Source organism: Cynocephalus volans, chromosome 8 (genome assembly GCF_027409185.1).
Source record: "Cynocephalus volans isolate mCynVol1 chromosome 8, mCynVol1.pri, whole genome shotgun sequence".
Lineage (NCBI taxonomy): Eukaryota > Metazoa > Chordata > Mammalia > Dermoptera > Cynocephalidae > Cynocephalus > Cynocephalus volans.
Window position 1 is genome coordinate 134,005,399 of NC_084467.1, and position 22,932 is coordinate 134,028,330.

Sequence of the window (22,932 nt, forward strand, 5' to 3'; positions counted from 1 at the left end):
CCCCAAATAGCTAGAGACAAAACCTGGAAAAAAACAGGAAGGACGTTTCAGTGGGAGACAGAAGATCAAACATGCTTGGCTCATGAGTAGAGACCATATTAGCCTATTATAGGGTAATACAAGTCAGGGGAATACAAGGCTGCCCAATGTCTTACTAAATGGCTAATGTTTTCTGGTTTACAAAGCCCTCTCACACACATCATTTTATCTATCTCCACAACAGCCCTATGAAGTCGAATTCCTGTTACTACTTTAAAACTGAGAAAATCATTCAATCCCCATTCATTTCCCTTCCAGACAAGGGCTATGCCCCATCCCTCTGCTGAGGCCGCAGACCCCACAGTGGACAGCAGAGCGTCAACAGAGAAGGGGAAAGCGGAGGAAGCCCCATATAAATGGTGCTGTCCCTACAATCTGGCCCTATGGCTGCCCTTCTCCTAAATGAAGGAGAATTTCAGGGCAAAAAAAAATCAATGAAGAAACAACAAAATTTCATGGAAACAACACAGGCCCTGGATTCAACTTGAGTCCTACATCCTACTGGCTGTGTGACCTTGACCAAGTTTCTTAATGTCTTTGAGACCTTGTTTCCTCACCCCTAAGATGGAGATTATAATTTCTACTTAACTGGGTTATTATTGATAACAAAATAAGTTAGTTATGTAAAAAACATAGCATAGCGCTTCACACTTGATTTGCACTTTATAAACAACATGTAGGTGTAAAAACACACACACACACACACACACAGTGCAAAGTGCAGCAGAGGGTAGAGGTGCTCTGCAGACCAGCCTAACTTCCAGTTTATTACACAGATGGGCAGAGCAGGAGATTGTCAGTAAAGACTAAGATTTGGAGATCAGAGCTATTCACAATTATTTGGTCTTTGTAATTATCCCAGGGAATAAAAAATGCTTTATCCAACTCCATTTTCTACTTATAACTTGCTTTTCTGAGCAATGCAGCGTGAAACAAGCATGAGGATGATGATTCTAAATCACAATGATAACAGCAGTTCTAAGCATTTCTCCTACCAACAACCACATGTGCTAGGTACTATTATTACCTCCATTGCAATGTGGAAGCCAGTCTGCTGGCTCTAAGGGAACCAGCAAAAGAGAAGAAAGACCTTGCTTAAAAACAAAAAACTTGAAAGCCATTCTCCTGTCTCCTCCCTGGTGTTTTGGGGGGGAAAAAATCACTGTGAAGCAAATCTACTGGGGGAGAAAAAGAACAAACATTAACTAACTTCAATTCAGGTATTCTCTTTCCTTTAATTTTCACAACAACTCTATTGGTTATGAACCAAAATCCCCACAAAGATGAAATCTTGAGGCTCTGTGGGATTAAGTGACAAAGCCAAGTTCACACAGTGGTAAGGAGCAGAGTCTGGGTTAAACTTGTACGAAGCCCACATCTGTGTTGTCCAGTTGCCACGTTTTTCCCACCCACACCATTCGTCACATGTAACTGAAGTCTAGCATTTTACTAGATGCTCAGATACTCGGACCACTCCCATGCTCTAACATCAAATACTGCATTGGCACGTCACCTCTGGCTCCTCAGTTTTCTTACCTAAAAGTAGGGAAAATTTAGCTAACTCTACCATGGCAGTGAAACCCAATGGACCACAGCAGATTGTGTCATTTCCTGCAGTTAGTGCTTTGTTGCACAATGCAATTTCATCACAGAGCACAAACCATTCATCTGGATTGTGAGGTGCACTCTGTGTTCCAAAATAGCCAGTTGATTTGATGATGGAGCATGAAAGTCATCATTTCTCTTCTCTTTTCTGGAATTATCCACAAGCAATAAGAAGGACAAAAAAGAAAAAAAGTGTGAAGTCCATTTTCATTACAACTAGTTGTCAGCAAAAACCCAAGCCTCAAAATACAAGAAAAGGCTGCCAAAAGTGGTGGAGATTGAGCAGAGGTGCATTCAGGAAGAAGCAGAGAGCACACAGGAGCGGGACGGGGAACCCCAGCTTCCTCCAACTGCTGGGGAGCAGCAAAGTTTACACAGGTTCACATGGAAAACTCCAGGTCACTCGGAAAATGCTGGAGAGCCTGGAATACGGCCCTGGCCTCTTCTCAGCACAAACCTCTCATAAATAACTTTCAGGAAAGATTCAACTCCTTTAAAGGTACATGATATTAAGGAACAAGCACAAAATCTGTACAAATGTACTATTAGATAGGAAGACAAAAGTAACACAAGAAATAAATGGGGGTTAGAGAGAACATTCAGTACAAAAATGTTACCACAAAACAAATGAAAAATTGTCACCAAACATTTCATCATGAATTTAAGTAAAATAATGAAACTATGGCTTCTATGAAACAAGAGCATAAATCTGAGTTGTAAGAGCTCAAGAAAGAGACTGTGAACAAGAGGAGATAAATGCAGAGCTCAGGAAAGGAGTGGAATTAAAGAAATAAAGACAAAGACAGAAAGAGCACAAAAGCAAGAGACACTGGTGAAAACACAGTAAGGACACAGAGGATGGAATAGGAGAGGGAAGGAAGGAAGGAAGGAAAGAAGGAAGGAGTTTAATTAAAGAAAAAGTTATATATATAATTTGCAAGTGTGTTAATATATATTGTTTATAAATATGAGATATGTATACATGGAGCTCTTGAAAAGAAAACCAAAATAATGGAATAAAACAAATATCAAAAGATATAATTCAAGAAAATTTTCCTAGCTATAAGATATGAATATACATATTAAAAGGGTATGCTATAAAAACAGACACATAAACCAATGGAACAGAATAGAGTCCAGAAATAAATTTATGCACCTACAGCCAACTGACCTTTGACAAAGATGCCAAGAATACATATTGAGGAAAAGACAGTCTCTTCAACAAATGATGCTAGGAAAACTGGATATCCACAGGCAGAAGATTGATACTAGACACCAATATCTCACCATAAACAAAAGTCAACTCAAAGTGGATTAAAGATTTAAATGTAAAACCCAAAACTGTGAAACTATTGGAAGAAAACTTAGAGGAAACAATTCATGACATGGGGCTGGGCAAGGATTTTTTAAATAAGACTTCAAAAGCACAAGCAAGTAAAGCAAAAATAGATCGTTGGGACTACATCAAACTAAAAAGCTTTTGCACATCAGAGGAAACAGTTAACAAAGTGAAGAGACAACCTACAAAATGGGAGAAAATATTTGCAACCTATACGTCTGACAAGGGATTAATGTCAATAATATATAAGGAATTTAAACAACAGCAAAGAAAAGCAAATAATGCAATTGAGAAATGGGCAACAGATCTTAACAGACATCTCTTAAAAGAAGATATACGAATAGCCAAAAGGCATACAAAAAGCTTGCCAGTTAGTTCAGTCACACACCAAGGTCAAGGGTTCAGGACCGCATACTGGCCAGCCACAAAAAAAAAAAAAAAAAAGGCATATGAAAATATGCCCAACATCACTAATTGCCAGGGAAAAGCAAATCAAAACAACATGGGATACCATCTCTCTCTAGTTAGAATGGCTATTATCAAAAAGACAAAAGAAAACAAGTGTTGGCAAAGATGTAGAGAAAAGGAAACATGTGCACACTGTTGGTGGGAGTGTGAACTAGTACAGCCGTTATGGAAAACAGTGCAGAGCCTCCTCAAAAAAATAAAAGTAGAACTACCATACGATCCAGCAATCCCACTACTGGGTATATTCCCAAAGGAAATGAAATCAATATGTAGAAGAGCTGTCTGCACTCCCATGTTTATTGCAGCACTATTCACAATAGCCAAGGTATGGAATGAACCTCAGTGTCCAACAACAAATGAATGGATAAAAAAAAAAAATTTCAAATGTGTTATGTACACACAATGGAATATTATTTGACCATAAAAGAAAACAAATCTGTGGCAACATGGACAGACCTGGAGGACATTATGTTAAGTGAAGTAAGCCAGGCACAGAAAGTCAAATACCACATGATCTCACTCATATTTGGAATCTAAAGAGAAAAAGGTTGATATTATAGAGACAGAGAGTAGAGCAGTGGTTACCAGAGACTGGGGAGAGGAGAAGGGAAGGGTAAACAGGGACAGGTTGGCCAACGGCTACAAAATTACAATTAGACAGGCGGAATAAGTTCTGGTGTTCTATTGCACAGTAGGGTAACTATGGTTAACAGTTAAGTTTTGTGCACTACATAACAGCTAGTATCAAAACATCAGATTGTACCTCACAAGTACGTACAATTACAATATGTCAATTTTTTTTAAATCTGGGGAAAAAACCGCACACTATATATACCCCAAGAAAAAATTTTCCCAGACTGTCAACACCAAAATATATCCTGGTAATGCTATTGGACTTCAAAGATAAGGAAGGAATACTTTGGGGCAAAAAGATCAAGTCTCTTACAACGGGGAAACTATCAGGCTGGCCTCAGACTTCTCCTCAGTCATATTTAACACTAGAAGATATAAAATCTACTATGTCCAGCTTCGAAGGACAATGTGCAATGGAGGGAAGTGTTCCTCCAGGGAAAAGAAGGGCAGCCTTGCTGTGAGAGGCCTGGGACAGGCACAGGTGCTCTTGCTGTTCACAGCAAAGCTGGCAGCTGTGGGACTGTGGAGAGGGCAAGGTCTTCAGAGGCAGACAGACCTGGGCCAATCCTGACCCCACTTCTCACTACCTCTGATCTTGGGCCATTTTACACCTTGCACCTCAGTTTCCACATCTGCAAAACAAAAAATAATTCCGACCTCTGTACCTTAAACAAAACAATATGCATCAAAGCACTTAGCACAGGGCTCGGCACATGGGTAGGTGATTAACGAACTATTATTATTTACGTTTCATCTTGAAAGTCATCACATATTCCTGAGTAGTCCCCACTCCCTGCCCCCCCAAACCCTGAGGACGCTGGAGTGTCGAAGGAATCCTGTCACCAAGGTTACCGTGGCTGCCTGTGGAATCCTCCCTGACAGGAGCTGGAAGAGGGTCTGCAGTGGGTCGTTGAGCGCCAGTGTGCTGGTGAAGCTGCAGAGAGAGGGGACAGTCAGTGGGGACAAGCCCAGAGAGCTTTGTACACACTGCCAGGAGGTTCAAGGCCTGTGTATTTCCATTTGGTTTCGGCAGCCTCTTTTGGAATGTGAGCATCTCTTCGCTTTCTGCGGTGTTTCTGTGGCGTCCTCCTTTTCGGGGAGGTTGGCAGCATCTTCGTTCCACCACACACCCCGAGTAGATCTCATTGTTGAAGGGTACTTTTTGCATTTTGGCCCCGGTGCCCTAACTCTTGAGTAACCAATTCTGTAGGCCTTCTTCTTCCACTGAGGTGACCTTCCACATCTCAAAGGCCCCTGGAGAGCCAGGGCAGTTCCCCTGGAAGCCCTTCCCTCCCAGCCACCCTCAGTTCCCACTCCCCGCAGCCTTCCTCCGTGCCAAGCCCACAGTTCTAAGTATTTCTGATTCATCACATGCCTGAGTCTGTAGCGCTTTTACTCACAAGCACTAAATAGACATTTTCAGTAACCAAAGAGGCGTGGAACGGAGACCAGAAATGATCCTGCTGACGACAAACCACGGATATGCTTAACAAGGAAATAATAAGCTCTACAGCTGATTTGAGACTTAAGCATACTCATGAAGAGATATTTTTCACAATTCACTGGGCCCCATCAAAAATCAATGGCCCAAGGCAAAAATCTGCAGCAGAGATGTATGCTGCAATGTGGGGTTGTGGGATGTTCATTTGTAAAACCCAAGGGAAAATCATCCCTCACAACACCATCTTTTAGTTAATAGCACCCTTGCCACAGGAGCTCAGAGCACTTATCACAATATGACTTCAGTGCTCCTCGCCATTTCAGTCTCTGTGCACAAGAAGCGCACAGCGGTGTTACCAGTCCCCGGGAAGACTGGGGCTAGAATAAGAAAGACACTGGATGGAGGCCATCATGAAGAATGGGCTCCCAGGTAGTGTGACAGCTGTTAGACCCACGGGCTGAACTTAAACTGCAGATGTCTGTCTTCCTACCTAACCTCTGCCCAACGTCATTTATGGCCAACTCAAATATAAGTGAAGCCAGGAGGGGAGCTTCACAGCTTTCACCAACACTAGAAGATAAACACCTCAAGAGAACATCCTTCTCACTGTCTGACCCAAGCCTGCTCCTACCGGGAGTGTCCCTCACTGCACCCACCACATGTTTGTCCCTGCCAACCCGTGGATGCTAGCCAGAGCCTGAAGGACTAATTCAGAAACCCTTCTCCAGCACACCCTATACCAACCACGTCCTCCTGATCCTGATTCTCTTTTATTCTGTTTCATCCCCCTTATTCAAAACTCCTAGCTATGTACCCTTGCTTCCATCCCAATCTCATCCTGGTTTGGACATTCTTCCTAGTGCACCTGGCACCCAAATCACGGTTTGCTGGAGTGATTTCTAACTTAGCACATCTCCCACTGCTATAGCTGTAGACTGCTGGATCTAATTCTCAGTGCTGTTAACTCCTTTTCCTACCACAGCTCACGGTCCGGCTACCCCATATCCCTACCCACTTCTCAGTACACAGATCCCCACTGCAAGACTAAGCAGTGGACAATTACATTAAAAGCCCTCAGTCCCCAGGCTCTATCAGTTAAGTCCAAGTGGTCACCTATGCCCTCACTGCCACAACTAGTTCGAACAGCCCCTTACAAAGAGAGAAGACTATTGCAATGTACAAACCCACTTAATTTTTGGAAACTCTGACCCTGGGAAATATTACTAAAATGTTTTATTCCACTTAGCAGGTAGAAAGAATGTATCTCTGTCTAGGTTAGAAGAATCCGGAAAAGAGAAATGGGTCCAGCTCAGAAAAGAGAAATTGGAAAGCTGCTTGGGGTATGGGGCTTCTCCGTGCATCTTGCATCTCTCCCTACCCTCACTCTCCACCTTGGGCGAGGAGGCCTGTCTGCTCCATTGGGGTCTCCTTCGTAAGTCGAACTCACCCACTCATGACCCAGCTGTAGGTCCTTGCGTCCATGTTGCTGGATAGGAACAAAGCATGGCCCCACAAGTGATTCTTCATGGCCCACTCCAAAGCTTCCTAGAAACCAAAACATCACACTCAATAGTGCCTCGTCCAACAACAACAACAAATTCCTGTGCCTGGGCACCACTGTATCCTGAGCAGTAGAGGCCGAGCTTCCAGGAAGACTCTCAGAGCCTCACATATGAACGTGAAAAAGAAATAGGAGGAAAGCATCCTCTAATTGACACAGTATTTTTCTCTATGTTGTCCCCTTCTCCAGCCTTAACTTTATCAAAATTCATCATGCAATCAGCTTCCCCTCAAACATAGTTGCCAGTTAGCTTTCTCTCTTTAGCAAAAGTTACAAAATACTTGCATGAACCTAAGCACCAAAAGTAAGAGAAGCAACTCACCCCAAGCACTGAGTCTCAAAATATGAATACCAAAATGGCATTTGTGAGGGCATATTGAAGGAACAGTGCCTTTATTAACAACTGTTGCAGAGATTGCTAGCTGCTCATTAAATCCACGTTCTCCTTCCTGGGTAAAGAGCTGCACTACATTTTCCCACCTCCCTTGCACTCAGGTGTGGCTGAGCGCTAGGCCATGGGATGGAAGTGAAAATGCCACACGCCACTTCCAGGTTTGGCCCATAAAACCACTCACACCTTGTCCTCCATGTGCTTTTCCCCATCTAGTTGCCTGGAATGGAAATGACTCCCGGGAAACCTTAGAAACTAAAAGTCGAGGGCTGCCCCACCATCTGTTCACGTGCCCAGTACTCTGACATAAATAGAAACAAACTGCTATTATGTTTAACCAGTACACATAGCAGCTAACCTACCCACCTAATACTATAACTAACTACTTATTAACTATCAAATGCCTTAATATGCCAATTTAAGGACATCATTAACTGGGTGAGATGGGTTAGAGCTGCAAATTTTAAACACACACACATATACACACATATATTTACCTTTAAATTTATTTTCAGAATTATTTATTAAGGGCCTAATTTACATGTGAAGTTTTGAGCTGGTATTAGTAACTTCCTTGGTGCCAAAAAAGAATGCGATTTTTGGACAGGAAGTCACTAATGAAGTAATTCCACCTCCAAGTGATAAGTTCTTTGATCATCCCAACGTCTCCCCACAAAGTATTACTTTTTTTGTACATTTTAACTATTTTATCATCATGTTTCAAAAGAAGGAGCTACTAATGCTTGGTTGGAAATTACCATTTTATTCCAAAATCTGTTCGTCCAAAAATATAATTTAAGAGTAAGTGAAGAAATTGAGAACTTACATCAAGGATACCAATCTCATACAGTGCTAGAAATAAGACCCCAGTCAAATGTGAATAAAAGTTTTAAAGATATTCTGATATCCAGCAGCCTTATGAATCGGTCTAGCACTCCATCTGTCCCTTGCTTACCTGTGGTCCAGGTGTGCAAAGGGGTGGGGGGGCAGGTAGGAGCCCAGGTTCGGGCATTAATTAGGCTGCCTAGATCTGAAACCTGACTCTCCCAGTTACTAACTTTCCTCATCTGTAAATACATAAAACAAGAAGAGACTCTCACTTACAGGGTTTCCATCAAGATAAAGGAGATAACGTGTAAGATTTAAGCAAATGCCTGGCAGGTAGAAAGTATCTTTTAAATCTTTGCTTTTGTTATTGTTGTTGTCATGGCCATTATTTATCTTTCTGAAGGGAAGTGTTCATCACTGAGTTATCTCTGTATCCCCCACTAGGTTCAATGCCTTAGAAGTAGTAGCAGCTAATAAATGTTTATTGAATAAATGAATCACTGGTGAGACTGCAAGTCCCTACCGCCATAGTGAATATATATAGGAGATGGCTTTAATTTGATGCCACTAACTTTTACTGGGTGACATATCTAGCACTCATTTAAAAAACAACATAGTATATTGGTCAAAAGATACAAATTTTGGTTAGACCGGAAGAATAAGTTCAAGAGATTTATTGTACAATGTGGTGACTATAGTTAATAACAATATATTGTATACTTGAAAATCACCAAGAGAGTAGATTTTAATGTGTTCTCACCACAGAAAATAAGTGTGTGAGGTAATGCATATCTGTATTAGCTCGATCTAGGCTTTCTGCAATGTGTATGTATGCACACATATATATACCATGCTGAACACCATAAATATATACAACTTTTACCTGTCAATTTAAAAAATAAGTAAAATAAAAAAACAGGAGATTAAATATTTGAATGTAAAAGTGAAGTTACAAAAGTACTTCAACTTCATTTTCTAAATTAATTTCAACGTAGGAAAAGCCTTTCTAAATATAACCTCAAACGCTGTGATTTTGGACAGAAAGTCCAAAAACATAAAGAACTCAAGCAAATCAATAAGTGAGGATCAAAGACCCAATTAAAAAATATGAAAAACCCATGACAAAAAATTTTACTAATTAAAAGACAGCCAACTTAATTCATTATAAGAGAAATAACTACACTAATTTTTTTTTTTTACTCCTAATATTGGCACCTATCAAAAACCTTGAAAACACACTGGGTTGGTAAGAATGTAGAAAAATAGGCACTCTCATATATTGCTGGTAGACTAAATAGGACAACTTCTAAAAATGTAATTTGTCAGTATCTATCAAAATTACAAACCATGTATCATCTGACACAACACATCCACTTCTAGACATTTATCTTACATATATTCTCTCATGCTGGACAAAATGACAGTGGTTATTCACTGCAGCACTGTTTGTAATAGCCAAAGACTGGAAATAATTTTCATGTCAATCTGTAGGGGGTTTAGTTAAATTAATTATAATTTAGCCATAGAAACAAAAATAAGGAAGGTGCAGAAATGATAAATAGTATGATACAAGGAAAAAAGGAGAAAATAATTATATATGCATAAAATATCTCTGGATATTTTAGAGAAAGAAATTGGGTACACGGAGGGTCATTTTCCTATTTTATATATAAATATATCCTTTTTATCTTTTGATTTTTGAATAAAATTGATTCAAACTGATTTTAATCATATCTTCAAATATTTAAATTTATTTTATGAATTTTTTAAAGTGCAAACAATTTCAAAATTAAAGAAAACATCACTCTTCATCTGTTTGATTAAAGTATTCAATATTGGTAGGCACACCTTAGGTACAGCAGCAAGAACATCACGTGTAAACAGACTTTCTGGAAACTAATCTGGTGAATACATGACGAACCTTTTAAAAATGTATAGCTTCAACACAACAATTCCACTTCTAGGAATCTAGCCTAACAAAATAAAAGAAGATCAGCCAAAGACTTATGTAACAAGATGTTCGAATGGTATAATTTATAATGGTTAACAAAACTGTAGATAGCCTATATATTCAACAATAGTGGATTGGTTAAATAAAATATGATATATTCACATGACAGAATATTGTAAACCATTTTTTTAATTGGAGCATATTTAATGCCATGGGGGTATTTCACCATATAATCTTAAGTTTAAGAGATAAACAATTGTATATGTAATTTTATTTTATATTTAACATATATGCATAGAAAAATGGTGGAAGTAAATATATCAAAATGTTAACAGGTGTTACTTTTAATGGTAGGACTATGAGTGTTTTAATTTTCTTCTTTGTACCTTTCTGAACTTCTCAGATGTTCTCTAAAATCAGAGTATATTAGTCATATCATTGGAGGAGGGGTGAGTGATAGGGAGGGATGGCAGTTAATTTTTTTAAAACAAGTATGGGAAAAGGGTATACTTGCCTTCTTCCTTCCATAGTACAGCAGTTTAGTGAATTTCTCCATAATCTGTGCAGGCGTCTGCACATTGGGTGGGATCTCCCCGGTGAGCAAGTTCCGGGTCCCAGAGCTCAGCACTGGCCAGTCCTCGTCGGTCAGGTTGATGAGGTTAGCCACTGGGGTCTGCCTCTTGTACTTCTCCAGCTTCTTGCAATCTTGCATCAGCAGCTCAGCTATGTCAGACCCCACCATGGACTGTAAGGCAAAGAGGGTCATCCTGGGGGAAAAGCCTATTAGTCCTCATGCTGGCAGCCCAGGCCAGAGAAGGAAGACATGAGGGCATCTGCCTTCTTCACAAGGAGGTCAATTATGTAAACACAAGGCAGTCTTTACTTGGATTGCTGTATTTCACACTTCACCTTCACTATCATCGTTATTTTCTGCCTGTCAGGAGCCACAAAGGTTACCACAATTTCACAGGTGTATTATCTGGCTGGTGCAATAACCAGGAGCTGTTCCATAATCTCAGGCCAGGGGAGAAGAACATCTGGGGAAAGGTTCAAGTTAGCAAACTGATGTTGACATTTGAGCAATTTTTTCTCTTGGGGCAATTTGCTGCTTCTTTAATATTGCTTTTCATAAATAATCATGCCATAAACTGAATTGTTAGCTATCCCATGAAGACTTAAATTTCAGTTCAGCCTGCATCTGCTCTCCCTTCAAAGCAGTAACCTACCCCATTCTGGCGACAGAGGAGAACCAACAGTTGCCACAAAAGAGCTGAGTCTCTGCTTCTCAGTGTCTCAGATTTGTGGCTCTGAGCTGCTTTCTGCTGGCAAAACATCATGATATCCACCTTGTGCACATCTTCCCTATGGAAAGATTTCAGGGAGCAAAAAGTGAGCAGGCAGACACTTCCCCTCTTCCAGACCCAGGCTCCTCCAACAGTGTGCAGGTGCTGGCTTGGCTGGGGTTCAGACAGAAGCCTGACAACCCAGGGCTGGGCAACGTCTGTAGCTACAGGATAGTCACTTCCTGGTAGAACAGGAAGTGATGACACAAGAACATACCTCTATACAAAAATAAATTAGCAACTTGTGTGGCATATATTAAGTGCTCAATAAACGGGCATTATTACTTGCTAGAGATCATCCAATAAAATCGAAGCCAGGTTGGGTCCAGTACCCCAGTATTTGAATACCCAATTCAGTGCTGTACCCCATATCACACATTTAGTGTGTAAGACATAGAGACAACACTCATTTTTACTTGAAGGAGCTGTCAAAATACTATATGGGGACTTTCTTGGAGGGGGAGCTTCAGGAAAAGAATACATTTATATACTGTGATGATATTTAAAGGGTTCCATGTGCATAATCTCACTTGAATCTCACAGCCACCACCTGCGAGTAGGCAGAATGGGTGTTATACCATTTCTCAGAGGAAAAACTAAGTCTCAGAGAGAGCTAACTGACCTGTCCAACCATGTTGGTACCACTACCATATTAGCAGGATGTCTGGACCTGGGCCTCAAGTCCTCTGACACCCACCCAGCCAGGACTCTCCACAACAAAGGCTTCCTGAATATCAGAAACTCGACCAGGAATTTAAAAGCAGTTCCAGATCAGTCCTGAAGAGGGCGGACTTGCACACTGACCACTACCTTGAAGCTCAGGAAGTTATTTCTCTCTCAAGAAAAAAGCCACTGTTAAAATAAAAAAATAAAGATAAAAGCCACTGTTGCAAAAATTTTTTTCCACTGTGATCCACTTGTCTATGATCTCCCAGGCTGTGCTCCACTTTTGTACTATCTGTCAAGTACAGGGAACACTAAAACTTTCTACAATGTAACCTCTGCAAAATGGAACCAATTTTAGATTTCTAAACCATTCGGCTAATTTTTCTTTCTGTCCTTCAACTGTCAAATAGCTTGTCAAAATGGCTCAGGCCACATTTGGCTCTATTTTGCAGCACAGAGAATTCTACTCCAACAGGGATAGACATTTTTTTCTAAGGAAACTAAGAATAAATCCCCATAATGCTTATTTGAACAGGAAGATTTTCCAGGTTTCAAAAGCCCTTACTCAGCAGCTCTTACAGTGATTTACCTAATCAGCGGTCCTGAGAAGTTTCTCATCTCCTCTTGTTCCTCAGAATTATTGAGAATAACCTAAAACAAAAAAAAAAAATCAGATTTGGTCTTCAAGATTATGTCCACCCAATGCCCCTTTCAGTTAAGTACAGTATCAGATCTCAGGGTCCTAAGATGTGGCTCAGTGCCTTGTGAAGAAAGCAGAAGGACAAAAGTGAATTATCTTGTTGCTAAAGATGAGCTACTGGCAACTCAGGAAAAACATAACCCTAGCACCACTGCTTTCAGAGAAGAGCCCCACGCATTCATGAACCCCCAACCCATCAGGCTCGGGCAAAGGGAAGAGAAGTATGTTAAGAGTGGTTGGGTGGGCAGTGTTCTGTCATTGCAAGGACACAGAATTGTGTTTACCTCCATGCTGTGCAGTTCAATTAGGGCTATTTGCCCATCAGTGGGCGAGCTGGGACATACACACACCAGCTGACCGCCTGGCCCAAAACTCACAGACACGTGAGGGACGTAGAACTTCATGGGTGCTTTGGGACCAGCTGCGGAGACATCTTCTGACCAAAAGACAAAGATGGACATTGTTAGCATTACTTTCACTACTTTTCTTTAGTTTAGAAATATGCCACAGACATATTTCTGTCCAAATTCCACCTGGGACCAAGATAAGATTCTGGGTGGGCTACATAAGTAAAAGAAGTTCATACTCCAAGTCAGATTTAAGCCTCTGAAAATATGGCAGAATATAATGTAAGAATTTGATGATTCAGTCCAAAGGATGATGTGGCCAGCCCAGACTCTCAGTGCTAGTGAGAGGCCAGGGAGTCTCTGGCTCTCACAGCCTCCATAGTCATGACAAGTCTCCTACATACAGACAAAGAGATTATGCTTTGTGTCCCACTTTTGCTTTGCCTAGTTCTCTCTGGTCTTCACTTTCTTCCCCTGTTACTGAAATGCACAGCTGAGTGCCTCCTCTCCCAGCCTGACAATGGCTAGGGGCAGTATTCCCTTCCAAGAACCAGCTAGGATGCAATTTCTATTACAAGAGAAAAGTTGAGCAATCGAACCAAAGTTGGCCTCTCCACTCAGGAGACCTACATAAATACATAAGGTGGACAAAGATCCATTCTTGGAAATACAGGGTGAGGGTGACTTTCCAAGAGACCTGCCACCCAGGCTTTCGTCATCAGACTCAACCAACTCCTGTGATCACATTAGTACCCACCAGCCTGACCCGGACTCCACGCTGCTGATGCCATGGGATCATACCACTCAGGGGCATCTGCCATGTACTGACTGAGCTCATAGCTGCTGGAGCTGAGACCAGACTCATGCTGCTGGAGAAGGTTGGATTCACTGGCCAGAGACAGCTGGAAATTAAAAACAATGACAACACATGGGAAGCAGTTTCAGAGAGCTGGTCCTCTCAAGTGTTCTTCCAAAGAAACAAAATTCAAACTTTCCAATAAACACAGTGAAAGCCAATGTGCTGAAAGGAGAAGACAGGATCATTGAGTTGACAGCTGTTTTCCAAAGGATGCACTGTGGCCCAGTGGAAAGCGAGCAGGCCCTGGGGTCAGGGAGACTTGAATTCAAATCTCAGCTTTGTTCAATACACAGCTGCTGTGGCCTTGGACAAGTGACTTGGGCTCTCTGAGCTCAATACCCTCTTCTGTGATATAAATAATCATATCGTCCCTGTCTACCTCAAGTACTTCCTCCTGTATTCATTCACCAACTATTTCGTGAGCACCTATTTTGCTCCAGATGCTCTGCTTTCCCGTAGAATACAGGTGTACAAGAAATGCATAGATCTTACGTGCCAGGAGCGTATGAGTTAAACAATGAATTCAACAGCCCTTTGTAAACTGTGAAGTGCTATACACATGTGTGTGACTGCTGTTATTGTCTTGTTTCTATTAGTTATAATGATATGTTCTCTGCCATATTAAGCAGTAGGTATATAGAAGAAACTGCCCTCAAAAATCATACAAATCTAATCAGGGAGACAAAATTAATGCAAGACTGTCAAAAATTAAGAGCTCATCTCTGTAGTATCTTTGCAACTTTTCCATAAATCTAAAATTAATCCAAAATAAAAAGTTTATTTAAAAAATTAAGAGCTCCATTTTGTGGCCCAGCTGGTACATACAGTAAAATTTTAGAGGAGAAAGATGAAAAAGTCAGGAAAGGTTTGAAGCCCTGCTTTTCAAACCTGAATTAAAAGATTCTAGCAACTTCCCACATCCTGGGTAAACCAATCACTAGTCGCCTGGGGTCCCTGACCTAACACCTGATGGCAGCCTTTTCGCTTTCCCAGCACTTTGGAGTGACTTGGGTGACATGTCCTGATCCTGCCAATTTGACAAAAAGGCAAAAGGGCCAGATCAGACCTCAGAGCTGTAAGAGTGAAGCAGTAAGGGGTGGAAGGAGGAGGCGTGAGTGGAGGATCTGCCAAGAGGGGAGGCTGGCCACTGGAGATGCATCCCCCAGGGCCTTGCCCTGTCAATGCTGACAGTGCCAATTGTGATGCACAGCCCCAGCTTCCAGCCCCCACATCACTTCGGGTTACCTTGTTCTTCTGGGCCCGTATTAGCAGACTCTCTGGAAACAGCTCCCTGGGCCTTTCCTGTCCAGAGTTGGAAGCAGGACTGTCTTTATAAGGGTTTTGACTGTTAGACCTGCAGCAAAGTGACAGGAGCAGTGAGGGGAGTCCTGGGCAAGCCAGCAAGGCCACAGTGCTCTCTGCCAGAGGCCACCCTCTTCCAAGTGTGGGCAGGTGTCAGGTCAGCCTGACTGCCACAGGGGAAAGCATTTTCCTCCCATCTGCCACCTCAATTTATTAATCCCAGAAAAATAGGAGTGCTTAGTTTCCATAGTGCAGGTACTGGAGGTGGCCTCAGACTCTGCGAACAAGGGCTGGTCTCTGCAGCTTGATGTCCTGGAATGGCTTAAATCAGAGCACTGGGGTTGGTGAGTTCCAGGGCCAAGGGCACCAAGACAGATGCTTGGGCAAAAGTCTCCTCCCTGCTCTTCCATATCGCAGGGTGGAATCCCATTCTCACAACCAGGAGTGGGCTGAGGAGAAATGCCCAGCCCCAACAGGACCCAATCATGAGAACTTTTGCAGGCTGGCCGGTTAGCTCAGTTGGTTAGAGCGTGGCCTTATAACACCAAGGTCAAATGTTCAGTTCCCCATACTGGCCAGCCACCAGAGTAAAGAAAAAAAAGAAATTACACAGGAACTTTTGCAAGGCCACATCTGTTTTGAGGGCAACATAGAATTAGACCCTCCTTTAGGACAGACCTCAAGTAACCTGACAGGACTCGGACTGGCCTAGGTTTGGGAACAGCCTCTCAGAGACAAGGATCTCTTCTCCCAGGGTCCACGTTAACAGCTGGCCCAGGCCATGCTGAGCTGCTCCCATATCCCTGTGGCTAGAACAAAAGCAGATGGGCTTCTGGACATAAGAGCCCAGCAACAGATGCAGTAATATTTGCCTAACAGTCTGAGTTTCACTGAATCATGTCAAACTGGCGTCTGCGTTCACACTTACTGGAACTGGGTCTCATTGTTTGTTCCAAATGGACTATTCTGGTTTCCATGATGATGTTCGTTGAGGTACTTTTGATGTCGATAATCTTCATGCCAGATATAAGGACTCCCCTGCCTTGGCCCTGCACCCTCAGAGAAAACAAAATTAGGACAGGCTGCTTCCTGCTTCTGAAAGCTCTATCAGAAAGACACTAGTGAGTTGTGAAGCTGAGTTACTGGGGCACAGTAGGTATAAAAACATATTTGCCAAGTTGAATTAAATTGATGGGTGAGAGCTAACAATGAAAGCCCATGAGACACCTTTGGTCCTCTCTGAACAAGTTAGCATGGCTCTATACAACCGTACAATGGTGGGGACCAGTTGCATAATGTGTGTGTGTGTTCAACACAGAAATGAAGTTCCCTTTGCTAGCAGGTTGCCATTAGCTTAGCACACACTCTACACCTATTAGTACAGAGTATAAAGCTCCAGTGGCTGCATATCTGCCCTCAGCATGAAGTGATGGTCAGACCCATATTATAGCCCAGCAGGTACTCCATGCCCTTAAGAACTGACTTCACTGTTACTTGGTCAGAGACTATAATCTTGGCTATTAAGGAGGAGTAGGAGGAAAGAAAAGTGTGGATGAAGTGCAAACTATCCATCATACTAGTAACATAATGATAGTTTCAGTACCATCATCTACACACCCAAAAGAAAACAAGTCCCTTCCATCTCTTCCCTTCAAGACATCTGGGAGTAGTGTCTCAGCTGTGGTCTCATCTGGCCAAGAAAGAATGCCCACGGTGAGTCTCTGCCCCTGGCTCCTTGGGTCGCTGCCCTGCCTGTCGGACCAGCTTCACCATTTCCAAATCCCAACAGCTTCTCAGAGATTGTTCCATACCTCTCTCTTCCTGAAGCCACTGTGGGTGTCCATGATAGTAATAACTTCCATAAGCACAGTCTTCCCTCAGTATTGGAGAGTGATAGCCCTGATACAGATCCTCATAGCTAGGCCTGAAATATCACAAAAGGCCAGTGCAAGGATGAGTGTGGTAAGGAGAGAAACCAATGGAGGACTTGACAAACTAAACAACTTCAGAGGACAAAATTGCAACCTCCATCTAGAATCTGCTTGAAAGCCACGGTTAATTCAAATCCTGTAAATACAAAATCCAGAATCAGAACAGGAGTATAGCCTTTATTACATAACAAGGATTGTAGTAAAACTCTTTCTTTTTTAATCTAAAAGTCTTTTTTTTAAAAAAACACTATTTATAACTCCTTTATTTTTGCAGTAAAACTCTTTTTTGGGATGGGGGGAGGGTGGCTGGCTGGCACATGGATCGAACCCTGGATCTTGGTGTTATATAGTTAAACTCTTGTTCCCCAAATACACACATCCATCAATACAAGGAGATGTTATCTTGGAAAACCCTGTCCTATCTGAGAAAACCCCTTCCTGGGATGACTGTGAAAGAACCCAACATATCATTGCAATTCCCTCGCTTATTACATGGAAGTTGAAAAAGCCAAGTTGGACCGTCTTAAGTCTGATTACTTTTATTGCCTTTGCCCTTAACATACCGCCCATTGAGAATTCAACGATCCAAAATGATTGAGGAAAGGAACGTCATGTTGTTAGTATTTTTATCAATTAAATAATTTTTCAGTATTTCGTAGAGGCAAAATTCTTTACAATAATTGTCATAATTTCAACCCTAAATTTGTAGGCAGGTAAATATCATCCTAACTGGAAAATCTAAAGTAGAACATAGACGGCTTCCAACTCTCCATGAAGTATTAAGTTCTGCTATCAGTTTGAGCCCAGGAACAGGAATTCCAGATTCTCCAACCTAGAAGTACCTCACTGTGACCTCTTTGTTCTGAACTTGGAGGCTGCAAGTTTATATCTGCTTTCTCTGAGGTTGTTTTTTTTTAAGATTTCATTCATTCCGTACAGATTTTTTGTGTGCCAATCACCCTCCAGTTACTGTTCTAGGCATGAGAACTATTCTTGGTGCTGGTGGTGTCATGCTAACCCCAGGTCAGAGTGGTCCAAAGACGATGAACTTGTGGGGATCCCTAGGAAAAGCTTTGCCATAGTCTACATATATTGTCTTTTTCGATTCCAGAGCAAGAGGGTCCCATCTGCTTTCTTGAATTTCATCATTTTTTCTATCCTCTGCCCTGCCCCTAATACCCAAATCACATTGCGATGGCTTCTTTAAGAAGCTCCACTAGGTGATAAAGAGGAAGGAAATACTATCTTCAGTTAACAATAACCAACTTGGGTGAGGAGAAGGGAGGAGAAATAAAAGGAAAAGGAAGAAGGAAAAGAACAATCTGTTCATAAGCATTTAGCAAAGTTGGGTCCATTCCAAGCCCTAAAACATACCTCGAATACAACTGACTGGGACAACCACCTTTGGAGCAGTCAGCCCGGGACACAGGCTGATGCCATTCCCCAGGCCTGGATGCATCATGGGGCTGCTGGTGGTCTGCCCTGGGGTCCTGCTGTAGCTGGGGGCTCCTGCAGACATCTTGCCATTGATGAAACCTCTCTCCATTGTGCCAAGAGTGAGGAACCGGCCGATGCTGTCCATTTCTCCAAAGCCCTTGGTCTGAATCCTTTGATGGTGCTATAGGCCTCCTCCATGGCTGAGGGGGCCACTGGGGAACCCAAGGTTCCATCCCGGACCCTCTGAATCTTTCCTGGGTTTTGAGTCAGTTGTGTAGTTATTTTATGTTCCTGCAGATACAGCAAAACAAAAAAAATCATCATTGTAAGCCTATATCCAAACATGCTGGTTCATTAGGTGTTATGAAAAGAGCAACGATGGTCCTCAAAATCTATCTAAAACAAACCTCATGGGCACAGATACAGAGAAATATGAGGAAAATCTCTAGCAGACACATGAAATAAATAACAGGCTAGACAATTATATTAATGTTGCTTAAATTAAAAAGTACATTTGTAATATCAACAGATTGGAAGGAAGGCATGGGGAACAGATAACAGGAATAGGTGCAGTTAAAAAATGCTATCGAGGAATCCCAATTAATGCTGCTTCACATATTCCAGCAAATATTTATTCAATACTTGCTATGGAGGCCCTGTGGTATCATAGAAATAGAGTGGGCCTTCTATCATAGAAATAGCTAGATCAGAGTTCAAATCCTAACTCTGCCACTTACTAGCTAGTTAATTTTTTCAAGGCCTCGATTTCCCCAGCCATAAAATGGGGACCATAATAACTACCTTACAAGGTTATTGTCAGAGTTAGAGGTAACAAACAGAAAGTGCCTAAACACGCTACCTGGCACATAGTAACTGTTCAATAAATAGTAGTTAGTGTTACCAGAGATAAAGATTAGGGTAATATGAGCAGCTGGAGACATTTCCTAAATAAAAAGAAGTTTAAATTGTCCTCTTCAAGAGATACCTTTTCTGAATCCTTACATTAACCTCCTAGAAGAACTAGGCCCTATAATATGGCCATACATGCCTCTCCTCCAGGGGAGCCAATGAGATGCAAGTTTGGGATTGCTGACATGAGAAACTGGAGAGCCATAACTCAGGATTCTTCCTGGCTGGAGATTTTCAATCCTGGAAGCCCCCCTAGCATCAAACTAATTTTCTCTATGTATTCCTCAAATGGGAAAAAGCTCCAGGGACTGATTACCTTCCCAGTGCCTCTGCCCATATCACAGAGGAGCACCTGCAAAGAGAAAGCACACCTCAGCCCTTACCTCTGCTCAGGGATTCTCTCGTGTCAGGAGCATCGGGCGCCCCCACCTTTTCTCTCCCTTAGGAATTGTGTTAGGTTGCAAGAGTCTGATCAAGTCAATTAACTTGCTCCCACTGCTGAATCTCCCAGCCTCATATAAGAATTCATATCAAAACAAAAGGTCAAAAGGGTATATGTTGAAACCAAGATGTCACTCTGCCCGAACACCATGGAGCAGGGTCCATGGCTATGAACTGAGAGCTGAGAGGCAGCAGAATGAGCAGGAAGAGCAAGTCATGCAGGTGCCTTCCACCTCAGAGTCAGTCACACCTCAGGGGAACTTGTGCCCTCCATCCCGTCACTTCCTTCCCATGTTAGCCCTTTTCCTTGGGAAAGCCAGATGCAATGGGAGCCTTTGCCAACAAATCCCAGGAAGGGCCAAATGCCCCAGACACAGTGAAAAGGTATGTGGACCTTTCCTGGAGGCCCATGCAACTCAATACCATACGGACACAAGTACATGGAACAAGAAAGCCACTTTCACCTTGTCCCCAGATATTTTCACTAGGCAGCCCTTCCCCAGCTGCAAAGGCAAAATACCCAGTCTCTGAACTGAAATCACATCATTGGTGCCAACAGACATCAACTCCAGTAAGTTAGACCTCAAGTTATAATGAAGGACACCAAATGAAAAGCACCTAAGATTCCCAAAATGAAGAAATCACACCTGCAACAACAAGTCACAGTCACACATTAACATAAATGGCCTACCCTGGCCTCAGTAAGGGCAATAGCTCCTCTCCTAATCTGACAGCACAGCAAGCACAGCTCAACGGAGGGGAAGAAGGGTGCAGCGTTCCCACGCACCTGCTCTGACGGCTTCCCAGCTTCCTGCAGGCTGCTCTAGGGGCCCGGCCCACGAGTGCCTCCTCTCCTCTTGCAAACTGCCAAAGTCCAGGTGCCACATCTACTGAAACTTACCTGACCTCCAGATCTGCATCCAGTTAGTTACCTCTGCAATTGCTCAGCCTCCATGATTCACTAGGGCAAAGTACAGCCCAGCAATCTCCGTCTGGGACAGACCTGACCTGGCCTATTTGCTCAGAACCCAGGCAGAGGCTGGTGCTTCTGTTTGCCTGGTCGTGGGCTGAGCCAGGTTCACTCACATGAGAAAGCATCCCAACCCCCACAGCAAACATGGAGGAGACACCAAGGGGTGGAAATCCAGAAAGCCCTCAGGCAGTCTGCTGTGGCCAGGAGAGCTCCACCTTTGGAGTGTTGGCTGCTGGCTCTGCCATGGGCTGGCTCTATTACTCAGCCTCTCTGAGGCTCAGTGTCTTTTTCTCTAAAATGGGAATAACAATACTGAGATTATCAGGGTCACTATGAGGGTTAAGTTTTGGTAGAGTAGCACATGATGATGTGGATAATGTCCACACCTGCACTTCCAACACCATCGGATGCACTGTGGCTCTTTCTAGTCAGCAGCAGTCCAGATCTCTGACTCCAAGACTGAATCAAGGGCTGAAGGTTTAGTGAGGAGCAGCTTCTTGACTCCAGCAAAGCCATCACTTGAAGCCAGTCTGAGAGATATGGCACTCATGGCCTGAGCCGGTGGCTGGCCACCAAGGCCTTGACTCCTTCCTTCAAGTGAGCTGGGTGGCAGGCAAGATGCAGAGCATCCCGTGCCAGTCAGCAGTTCCAGTTATTAGGAGGAGGTGTGCTGCGCCAGAGACAATTAGCCTGACACGGGTACCGTAAGCTACCAGCACCAATCCTGGGACTGTTACCCTTGCCACAGTCTTAGAAGTGAAGGTTTAGGCACAATGCAGTTTTCCTACAGGACCAAGGAACCTGTGGGTGAGCCCTGACAAAGGACTCCTTTAAATGCCACCTAGCTGGCTGCCTGCAAACCTGCCCTCCCGCATTCACTTCTGCTGCCAAGAGAAGTGAGAAGAAGAATATCATTCAAGAAGAATGACTCCATGCTTCCTTAGCAGCCCTGGTCTGGCAGAGGTGGCCCCACCTTCTCCTCTCTTTACCCCTCCTATTTTTTCACTCTCCCTGAATCAGGGTGAGTGGGGTGGCAGATAGACACTGCTGTGACTTCTGACTTCACATCAAGCTCCAACAGGCAGAAGTGACTCTGACAGCCGCTAAATGAAATAAAGGACTGTAAGAGTCTTGAAGTGTTTCCTGAGCTGCAAATCAGTAGGATGTAAATTCTCCAGAGGAGCAGTACAAGTTGGTGGTCTTGGAGGAAGGCTGTCTGGGTATGAATCCTAGCTCCCTGCTTGCTGTGTAAACTTGGTCTCTTTTTCTTCATTTGTAAAATAGGGATAATAAATGAACCTCCTACTTCAAAAAGTTGATATAAAGGTAAAATTAGATTTAAAACGTACAAAGTACGTGGCGTATTATAAACGGTCAATAAATGTTAAATGTTATTATTTCCCTGGAAATACTGTAAAGTGCCTAGGAAATATTCTGCACATCATTAGTAAAGGATTAATTGATTATCCGTTACTGCTGTGAAATCCACAACTCCTCTTTGACATTTAATCCAGTGCTGCCATGGAGCCACGAGATCAGGGGGAAATAGAGAAACTGTGTCACATGACTACACAGGAGAAAAAGAATGAAGTACGGTGAGAACGTTAGAATTAGAAACTTTAAGAAAGTGCAGCCCAATGCTTCTCATCCTGCAGCACTTGCAACCTCAGCGTCAATGCAGCATCCCACAGAATAAGCATCAGTTTTCTTTCACAAGCAACTTTAAATAGCATTTAATCACAATAATGCACTGAACTCTCAGGAGAGA

General features: G+C 42.7%; 1 protein-coding gene across 1 annotated transcript in view; it reads right to left on the reverse strand.

Moving 5' to 3' along the window:
* SEC16B (SEC16 homolog B, endoplasmic reticulum export factor) overlaps window positions 1–19,074 on the reverse strand; it is a 36,304-nt gene extending 17,230 nt beyond the window's left edge. The window contains exons 1-11 of the mRNA XM_063105914.1: window positions 18,779–19,074; window positions 17,285–17,397; window positions 16,402–16,522; window positions 15,417–15,525; window positions 14,070–14,214; window positions 13,250–13,398; window positions 12,855–12,916; window positions 11,483–11,618; window positions 10,771–11,001; window positions 6,973–7,070; window positions 4,937–5,018 (exon numbers count right to left, since the gene is read on the reverse strand). Coding sequence (XP_062961984.1) covers window positions 4,937–5,018; window positions 6,973–7,070; window positions 10,771–11,001; window positions 11,483–11,618; window positions 12,855–12,916; window positions 13,250–13,398; window positions 14,070–14,214; window positions 15,417–15,525; window positions 16,402–16,522; window positions 17,285–17,397; window positions 18,779–19,074 — 1,542 coding nt within the window. The remainder of the gene's footprint in view (window positions 1–4,936; window positions 5,019–6,972; window positions 7,071–10,770; window positions 11,002–11,482; window positions 11,619–12,854; window positions 12,917–13,249; window positions 13,399–14,069; window positions 14,215–15,416; window positions 15,526–16,401; window positions 16,523–17,284; window positions 17,398–18,778) is intronic.
* Window positions 19,075–22,932: the final 3,858 nt, after the last annotated feature.